The 9,049-nt window shown below is 43.5% G+C and overlaps 3 protein-coding genes across 3 annotated transcripts; all 3 read right to left on the reverse strand.

Moving 5' to 3' along the window:
• Positions 1–283: 283 nt before the first annotated feature.
• On the reverse strand, positions 284–2,887 carry LOC130514777 (SUMO-conjugating enzyme UBC9-like). Its single transcript, XM_057014570.1, has 7 exons — positions 2,569–2,887; positions 2,243–2,328; positions 2,064–2,147; positions 1,751–1,823; positions 1,500–1,609; positions 1,146–1,225; positions 284–1,060 (listed from the first exon to the last, which is right to left on the reverse strand). Exons 2-7 carry the CDS (start codon positions 2,306–2,308, stop codon positions 997–999), a joined length of 477 nt encoding a protein of 158 aa, XP_056870550.1. The 5' UTR covers positions 2,309–2,328; positions 2,569–2,887; the 3' UTR covers positions 284–996.
• Positions 2,888–3,650: 763 nt separating this feature from the next.
• On the reverse strand, positions 3,651–5,341 carry mpst (mercaptopyruvate sulfurtransferase). Its single transcript, XM_057014567.1, has 2 exons — positions 4,729–5,341; positions 3,651–4,211 (listed from the first exon to the last, which is right to left on the reverse strand). The coding sequence occupies exons 1-2, from the start codon at positions 5,315–5,317 to the stop codon at positions 3,913–3,915; spliced, it is 888 nt and encodes a 295-aa protein (XP_056870547.1). The 5' UTR covers positions 5,318–5,341; the 3' UTR covers positions 3,651–3,912.
• A 1,113-nt stretch (positions 5,342–6,454) lies between these two features.
• LOC130514776 (thiosulfate sulfurtransferase-like) lies at positions 6,455–8,178 on the reverse strand. Its single transcript, XM_057014569.1, has 2 exons — positions 7,424–8,178; positions 6,455–6,882 (listed from the first exon to the last, which is right to left on the reverse strand). Exons 1-2 carry the CDS (start codon positions 8,013–8,015, stop codon positions 6,587–6,589), a joined length of 888 nt encoding a protein of 295 aa, XP_056870549.1. The 5' UTR covers positions 8,016–8,178; the 3' UTR covers positions 6,455–6,586.
• Positions 8,179–9,049: the final 871 nt, after the last annotated feature.

The raw sequence follows: 9,049 nt of genomic DNA on the forward strand, positions 1-9,049 counted from the left end.
TCTTCTTTGCAGCGTTTTCCAGCCGAAGTGCATGCTTGACCCAGCAGGGGGCGCTCATTACACTTCAAAAACCTTAAAATAACCACCTGGATTAGTGTTGGACTACAGCGAGAGCTTCACCTGCAATAAACAGGTTTTAAAAAATTGTTTAAAACCTTCATTTTAAGATTTTGTTGCTTTATTATATTTGGAAAAACCTCCCTGACTCTCCTGAAAATCAAAAACTGGACATTTTCCATCAAATCAATCCTGTTTGCGTTCAAAAGGAAAGCAGAAAACCATCTTTTGTTCAACTTTATTCCACAGTTTTATGCCATTTATGGTGTCCATTGTTTATTATACCACTCACAAATGTCGACTGGCTAAAACAATATAAAACATAAGCCCCACATAATTTATTTATATTATGTACATTAACTCGGAGGCAGAGAAAGGTCCGGCCGCTTCCTCTCGGCTGGGTGAGAGGCCATTCCAATGAGCGTCCTTCAGCTCCGGTTGACCACATGGACCTTGAAGTTTGGAGCTTTAAAGGACCAGTTCTGCCATTTCTAACCAGTCTGGAGGACAGAACTCTGAGGGTGTTGGGGTTTCTCTAGCTGGCTGTAGTGTTGAGGTTGTTGGAGGGACATCCAAGCTGCACTGCGATCAAATTTAGACGGCGGGGAGACTCCGACACCCCCCCTTGTTTTTTTTTAAATTTTTTCTACATCTGATGGGGTTTGATAGAAACTGGAAGCAAAAGCTCTTCTGTCACAAAAGACTGACTTTAACACATGGTCTGATTATGGATGATCATCTACAGATCTGGTAATACATGAGGATGACTAAGCATGAATGGAGACACGAGTGACGAGACAAGAAAGAAAGAAGAAAAGAAATAAAGCACAGGTTTGTCACCTGTACTGTGTATTAATACTCGAGACTGAATTGTTATTGGAGTGGTCCGTCAGGTGCTGCCTGTCTGTAACCTTCCTCGCTTCAGCAGGGCTCTCCTCTCTATGTCGGGGCGAACTTCTTGGCCTGTGCCCTTACCCGCTTCTCATAGTCCACCCTGTTCTGACTGGAACGCACAAAACAGGGAGATTTAAGCGATCTCTTGTAGTCGAGCAGGCATGCCCGATGACGCAGTGGGAGGGCACACGTACCAGTAGATTGTGTATGCCTCTGCCTGTGCTGGGTCTTGGATGTTGGGCTCATTCAGCAGCTCCTGGATACCCAGCAGGATCTGAAACGACCATCAGCCATCCTCCAGTCAGTGAGGAGGTGGTTAATAAAGGCCTGCTGTTGAACTGCATGTCTGGCTGACCCTCAACCCTTCATTATCTTTGCACAACAGTTCTACTATTTAAATATATGTGAAAAGCCTTAAAAATAATTGATTGGATTTGTCAGAATAAAGCAGCCTTTTTTTCTGCTCTGATGACAGTTCACCCTTTACTTTTTGCACTACACAAATGCTAAATTTGAGTGTGTAGCTCCACCGAACAAGCGTTTGTGACCTGTTTGATGGTGATGGCAGGCCTCCAGTCTTTGTCCTCCTCCAGGATGGACAGACACACGGTACCAGACGGGTAGACGTTTGGGTGGAATATGGGTGGCTCAAACTTGCCTGAGTGTAAATAATTTTTTTTTTTTAAAACAACAATACAGTACAATAGAAAGCTTGAAGAATTTTGTTTAAAAAAATGGACATGGCAACTAGCCCATAATCATAACAACACCCGCAGCGAGAGAAGAAAAAACAACTCACATTTTGGTGGTGAGGAGGGGTAGTCATCTTTAAAAAGCATTCGGAGTTTGTAAAGTCCTCCCTCCCACAAGGTCTATCAAATATAAAAAGAGTAATTAAAAATTTAGAAGTAAAATATAGATAGAAAATGCCACAAACTGTTGCTGATATGGATTAAAATCTATACAGGTGATTGCTGCCTTAAACTTTAAATTTAGGCTAAGTTAGCTTGAACCTAAGATCCGGTTGGAAAACTATCTTCTCAAGTGTTCATTTGCTGCTCATTTTACAGGTATGAAATGAGTTGTATTTTTTGGTAAAGGTTCAAACTTACTCCTTTCTTCCCGGGAATGGCGCATTCCCAGTTCATCAGATTCATGGTTCCATCCGCGTTTTTAGTAGGCACAGCAACAAAACCCTGTTCAGACCACGTCAAACACAGAATATTGCTCAAAATGACAATCTGATCCAAAAAAAAGAACCTTTGGGCATTTAGGTGAGAGTGCTGCTTACGAATGGATGATCTTTTCTCCAGGCTTTGCGCTCCTGTGACAGGCGGCTAAGAGCGATGCCAGACATTGCTTCTCATCAACGCCTCCCTGTGGAACAAAAGCGTCACAAAAACATAAAATATTCATTTCCAGCTGTTTACAGACTGGTAACCTAGCTCCGCTTAGGGGTTGTGGAAAATTCCAATCGCTATAGGTGACTTATAGTCAGCTGTATTGATAATAAGAGAAATAGAAATAACAGGTTAACTTGTTACACGACGCAAAAAGAAAATCCAACACAATAAGAGCGATGTAGCAACATCGTATTTTCAATTTTACAATACTTACCAATAGGTTTGGTACGACTTATTAGTAAAATTTCGAGATTTGGCGTGTTGGGTTAGCTTGAATGCTTCGCTAAGACTGTTATTTTGTTGACGGCGATAATCACACCCTTCGATGTCCAAAATCAGAAGTAACGAAGCAGTTAGAGCGCAAATAATGGAACCGAATATCTGTTCGCTTTATGTAACGCACACCAACAAACCCTATTCGACATATATTCGTCTATTCTTTGACAGAATACAGCAATTAGGTTTTAAAAAAATGTGACTGCTAACACCGCTAGAGTGGCTACTCAGGAAGGACCCCAATTTGTTTATTTCGTCAGGACCTTCAGGCAGTTTACAGGACACCTAAAAATGACGAGGAGAGAGAGAGAGAGAAAGAAAGAGAGAGAGGCGGACATTTTTTGTGACGTTCATGAAGGTTTTGTCCTATTTACTCAGAATTTCTCGGTCAAAGTTTCAATAGTCTATTAAATTAGATTTTAACTTGTATAAAACGATTGCAAAGCGATGTCACCTGTTGAATAGAACACCAAAAACACGAAGAAGTGCAGTTTAAAGGTGATTGTCAGTGATATTGTCAATCAGGCAAGGCTGGTTCCCCAGAGATATCAGCTGAGGAAGGCATATTCTTCTGGTTTGTGTGTTTTTCTTATCACACACTAGATAGCAACAGCCTCGCTCGCTACCTGCCAGCTGGGCCATAAAATAAGCTGGCTTTCACTGCAATCATCTGGAGTAATTTCTTATGTCTCATTTAGAATAAAACACTTTAAGGCCCACGAGGAGATAAAATCAACATGACTAAAAGTTCAAATTACATAAATTTAAAGAAAAAGTATACACAGGAATTAAATCAAACTGCTTTTTTTTTAAGTTCTCTGAATTGGCCCTGTCTTTTTCTGAGTGTCTGTTATTCAGACTTTAGCGCTTCTGATGGGTTGAAATATTTTTTTTACCCTTTTGACATTAGTGGTCCCGTAACAGAGTAAATATTTACATTCCTGGTTACTGAATAAAAGAGCCGACATGGCAGATTCTCCAGTGAAAGTCGTAACATGGTCCCAAATGAAGAACACCAAGTCAAAAGCTGAACGTTTCATTTATTTTAACAGTCACAGATGAGTTCAGAAAGTGCACTTCTTTCAGGAAAAGCTCCCATTTTCATACTTTCATGTTGATATGTCCTAATATCAATATTGACAAAACATAGAACGGTATTATAAGCTATGTAAACTCGTAAAATAACCAGCTGTAAGGAAAAGTAAATTTAACTTCAGGCAAGATGCATAGTTTATAAAAGCTCTGACTGGGGTTGCCACGGTAACTAAACATTGCCCCCGCTCTACACCTTCTTTCCCTCTCCCTCAGAGATGACCAGGTCTGGAGAAGCCCTCTTAAACCATTCGGACCAGGAGCCGTCGTAAACACACGCCCCGGGGTGGCCCAGCAGGTGAGCAGCCAGCACCACGTGGCAGGCGGTGACGCCTGACCCGCAGGTGGTCCAGAGAGGCTTGTTCAGGTCGATCCCCGCCTCCCGGAACAGTCTGATCAGGTCCTCGTTCCCCAGCTCCTTTCCGGAAGGATCCATGAATGAAGTGAAGGGCATGTTGACGGCACCGGGGAAGTGACCCGGGAGGGTGTCTGTTAGGGCGAGACAGAGGAGGGGGACACAACGACGCCCCACCTTTAATGCAAATTCATCACACTCCACATGAACGTTAGCAACCAATGTTGAACCGACGCCAAGGGCTTCTGCAGAACAGCCAGGGGCCCCGAAATGTCCAAAGAAAGGGACCCTTCCTGACTTCAGTGAAAGACTTGAGCCTCTAATAAAGTGAATAAAGTGATGATGGTTCAAAGGTTCAGGCAGCACGGATGCAGCAAATACTCACTGACCCTGGCGGAAATGCTGCAGTCTGTTCAAAACAAGCCCGTAATGTAAAGATTTACAGGTTTTGATGGAATTTTAAAGGAAAAATGAGCAACTTTTATAAATATATATGCAAAAAATTTAACATGTTGATGGAGGCCCCACAGAATACGTTCCCTTCTATCTAAACACCCTCTCATATAAATTACTTTAAAAACAAACAAACAAACAAACAAGAAAATATAAATCCAAAACTTTGCAGGCAACAGGTTTAAGGGCCCATCTTACCCTCTCGGGGCTCCGGCTCCGTCCCCCTGAACCGTCCCGCTGACCTGGCATCCACAATCTGGACCAGCCCGGTTCTGGTGTTCTCCAGCACGTCCTCATAGCTCTTCACCCAGTCCCGGTTGAGGGTCGCCGAGAACTCCGCGCAGCTCGGCTGGGAGTACTCGGGGGTGACCTCCAAGCCTTCGGCCAGCCAGTTCTTCATCCCCCCGTCCAGCACCGACACCAGGCTGTGTCCGAACAGGCGGAACATCCACCACACCCGCGGCGCGCTGTACGAGCCGAAGTCGCTGGTGTCGTAAACCACGACGTGCGTGTCGTGGCCGATGCCCAAACCCGCCACATACCGGGAGAAGTGATCGGCGCTGGGCAGCATGTGATCCAGCGCGGAGGTCTTGTCGGAGCATTCGTCGATGTCAAAGAAGGACGATCCGGGGATGTGTTTCTGTGCAAACTCAGCCTTCGGGTTCCGCTTGGTTTTCGGGAGGTACCACGAAGTGTCCAGAACGCGGAGCCTCGGCCCGATGAGGCTATTTCTGATGGCATCTGCCAGCCACTGGGCCGACACCAGAGCCCGGGTCTGAGCCGCCATGATGCAGTACAACGATCCGCCACCAGGGGGTGGAGTTGGTCACCAGTGTCAGAGGCGCTGCCCCCTTTTTAACTTCCGTCACACTTTTACCACAACATCCAACCATTAACACCATAATAGCAATAATAATCATATTAATGTCAGTAAAATTGTACTACTGATGTTTTTTGAAAAAGAAAAAAAACATTTCCTCCATCATTTTGATTTTAGGCCCTAACTTCAGTCTACCACATGATGTGGAAATCTTTAAACTATTTAATACCTTTAGTTTTATCTTACTGGTTTATTTTATGGCTTGTAAAAATATGTGTCACAATTAATTAAACAATATTAGAAATTTTGGAAATTCCCGGAGAAAAGTTTTTCCCCTCCAAATGAAGAATCCACTTATGCAGCAAGCAAATGACTGCTTTTAAAAATGTGGTTATCACAGTATGTTTAACAGTGTTATTGTCATTTAAACTGGTTCTGCATCAGTGCGTAACAAATTACTAGAATATAGATGAAGGGGATGTTTGTGATTTTTGACTCTTTACAATTTCCCTTTACAGTCTTTTACTGTTTATGAATGACACAAATAATTTAGATGATTATGATATAAATCATTGTGTTCCCCATAATCAGGCCTATATGTTTTGAACAGTAAATTATTTGCAAATTTAATGTTTTATTCCCTTCCATCACTGTCTGTTGTTTTGTCTTGGAATGCTGAAAAGTTCCTCTGTGTAAACCAAATAAAGATAATCTATTTTTTTTTCTTAAAGTTAAAATGATTACATGATTTCTGATATGGATCTTAATACTTATGTGACGCATTATTTACTTTAAGATGAGAAAAATCCTCCTCGGTAAATGATTCAGCAACCAAACAGATGTATCCATGTGTTCATATCATCATCATCAACTGGAAACAGGAGCGTAATTATGTAAGTATTTTACCAGAGAGCGACCAGCAGGGGGAGACATTTAGATGCTGATATTTAGTTTGTTTCAATGCTGCATGCCGCATTATTTTGTGGGAGAGAAAACATCTTAACTGCATTTTGGTCAAATACAGTGTAAATGTACTATTATCTAGCTGTTGTAACACATAACATGAGAATGAGGTATCAAGAACTGGAAAAATGTCAAACACCCTGCGAAAGAAGAGTATGTTTATTTATCTCTCAGTTAGAGATTTGCATAAAAAAGTGATTCTCAAAAGTGATTTACACAGTTATTAATCAACATGATCAACATGATCAGTCGGGATCTGAATTTGGTTTTTTCTTAAAGCTGACTTTTGACCTGGGAGACGACATGCTCCGGTGGAGCCTTGGTGAACCATTCGTACCAGGACCCGTCGTACACCGACGCCCCGGGGGCCCCGCACAGATGGGCAGCCAGCACCATGTGACAGGCAGTCACGCCAGAACCGCACGACCCGCACAGGGGCTTCTTCAGGTCCACCTGCGACATCTCGAAAAACTGCTTCAGCTTCTCAGTGGACAGGAACATGCCCTCATCGTCAAGGAACCCGAAGAATGGCATGCACTTGGAGCCAGGGATGTGACCCGATTGGACCCCTGGAGACAGCAGAGCATCAGTGTGGCTCCTCCATACCACACCAGAAGAACCACACAACTACCACTAAACACAACAGAACACCTACGCAAATTAATTTGTATTTTTTGTTCCTTGGCACAAGTTAAAAGGAGGACAGGTGAAAAGTTCATGGCACCCTGGTCACCATCATATCACTGTTTATTAGATAACACAGTACCAACTGGCTGAACTTCAGATAAATGACAGATTTTACCCTGAAATAGGGTAAAACATTATTGAATTCCTCAGTTTGCAGAAGCAGTTTTTGTTAAACATTTATTTAACTGGTTACAAACTATCATGCCCGTCTTTTATATTTTCCTGATAAACCAATGCAAACAAAAGGTCAGTGCACAAGTGAACCGATCACAACAGAAATATCTGTTATTTGAAAGTACAGAAAAACTATTAATACAAGAAAAACCGTGTAAAATACCGAATATCGTAGCAGAAAACAGATAAATAAATTCAAAATGACGCCAAATTGGGCTTGATTCCGGTTTTGTAATAAAAGAAACTTGCCTTCTCTTGGTTCCGGCTCTTTTCCCAGGAACCTTTGGTGCGGCCTCACATCCACCACCTGGAACTCCTGCTCCCTGATGTTTCGGGTGACATCTTCAAACGACTTCACCCAGGACGGGTGATTCCTGGTGGCCGTGAATCGGGCCCATTCTTGTCTGCTGTGAGCCGCTGTGACCGGGTGACCTTCTCTGACCCAGTTCCTCAGCCCCCCGTTCAGCACCGACACGTTGGAATGTCCGAAGAACCGAAACATCCACCAGACGCGGGTGCAGGTGAACGATCCGAAGTCGCTGGCGTCGTACACAACCACGTGGCTGTTGTTCCCGACCCCCAGGTTCCCCACATAGTCCGCGAAAATGTCCGGGCTGGGGAGGGTGTGATCGAACTTGGAAGCGGGGTCAACGCACTCGTCAATGTCGAAGAAAGACGCGCCCGCGATGTGAGCCTGGGCGAACTCCTTCCTCCCGTCCCTCTTCATCATTGGCAAGTACCAGGACGTATCCAGGATCCGCAGGCGCGGACCCACCAAGTTGCGTTTGACCATGTCCGAAAGCCATTTAGCCGAAACCAGAACCTGACTTGGTGCTCCCATTGTGGAGCAGAACTCTGTGCAACAAGCCTGCGACCTCCCTGCTCAACAGCGCCCCCACTGGGTTGAATATGCAACGCAATCGGAGTTTGGAACCATGAATTAAAAAAATTGCATCACGATTAAAACAAAGCAAAGTGAAACCAAATTCTTCCACACGTTTTTATTACAACACCAGTTAACTATTCTGAAATAAAAGTAATCCTACCCTCAAAAAAGAAGTAAAAATGTGAGCAAATGCACGTTTAACTGAACAACAGTTATCGTATATCTAATCTGAGCTCCGGCCTGTGGGAAAACGTTTCATAACGTCTCCCATTAACTCCCACACAGCCCTTCTTAACATCGTCTCAAACCAGAAAAGATTCAGCTGCCTTAACCTGTAGTTCATTTCTTTCTGCCAAAATAAATAACACTCATACTGGTGACTTTATTTAATCATTTATGTGTAAACAGAAGCAACAGCATTCAACAAAACACCCATGTGATTTAAGGTTAAACATGCCGGAAGAGAAGAAAATTACAGATTGAATTAGACATAATCAGATCATTCGTTACATCATATATGACCACACCCTATACACTTTCCGGCCACTTTATTAGGCACAAGTTGCTCGTAAAATGGTGACCCACCTTTTGCTTTCAGAACAGCCTTAATTCTTCATGGCATCCTCAGAGATTTGCTGCTGATGTGGCAGCTGCATATCCTTGATGTGCATCTCCTATTCTACCTCACCCTGAAGGTGTTTTATTGGATTGAGATCTGGTGACTGGGGCCCCCGTTGGATTAGAGCCAACTCATTGGTATGTTGGAGAAACCAGTATGAGATAAAATGAGCTATGGGAGATGGTGCATTACCCTGCTGGAGATGGGGACTGTGTGGCCATAAAGATACAGACATGGTCAGTAGCAACAATCAGGTAGGTTGTTTATGCCAAATTCTGACCCAACCGTCTGAATGCACCTCGAACTGGGACAAGTCAGACCAGGCAGCCTCACTTGTTCTGGGGAGCCTGTGTATTTTGTTGCCTCACTT

The sequence above is a fragment of the Takifugu flavidus genome, chromosome 18 (genome assembly GCF_003711565.1).
Source record: "Takifugu flavidus isolate HTHZ2018 chromosome 18, ASM371156v2, whole genome shotgun sequence".
NCBI lineage: Eukaryota > Metazoa > Chordata > Actinopteri > Tetraodontiformes > Tetraodontidae > Takifugu > Takifugu flavidus.

Coding starts and splice junctions, on each gene's coding strand:
- LOC130514776 (XM_057014569.1), bottom strand. CDS start 8,015: ATGGGAGCACCAAGTCAGGTTCTGGTTTCGGCTAAATGGCTTTCGGAC. Junction 6,883..7,423: donor AGAGCCGGAACCAAGAGAAG/GCAAGTTTCTTT, acceptor TGCTGTCTCCAG/GGGTCCAATCGGGTCACATC.
- LOC130514777 (XM_057014570.1), bottom strand. CDS start 2,308: ATGTCTGGCATCGCTCTTAGCCGCCTGTCACAGGAGCGCAAAGCCTGG. Junction 2,148..2,242: donor GGAGAAAAGATCATCCATTC/GTAAGCAGCACT, acceptor TGGTCTGAACAG/GGTTTTGTTGCTGTGCCTAC. Junction 1,824..2,063: donor CCATTCCCGGGAAGAAAGGA/GTAAGTTTGAAC, acceptor TATATTTGATAG/ACCTTGTGGGAGGGAGGACT.
- mpst (XM_057014567.1), bottom strand. CDS start 5,317: ATGGCGGCTCAGACCCGGGCTCTGGTGTCGGCCCAGTGGCTGGCAGAT. Junction 4,212..4,728: donor GGAGCCGGAGCCCCGAGAGG/GTAAGATGGGCC, acceptor TCGCCCTAACAG/ACACCCTCCCGGGTCACTTC.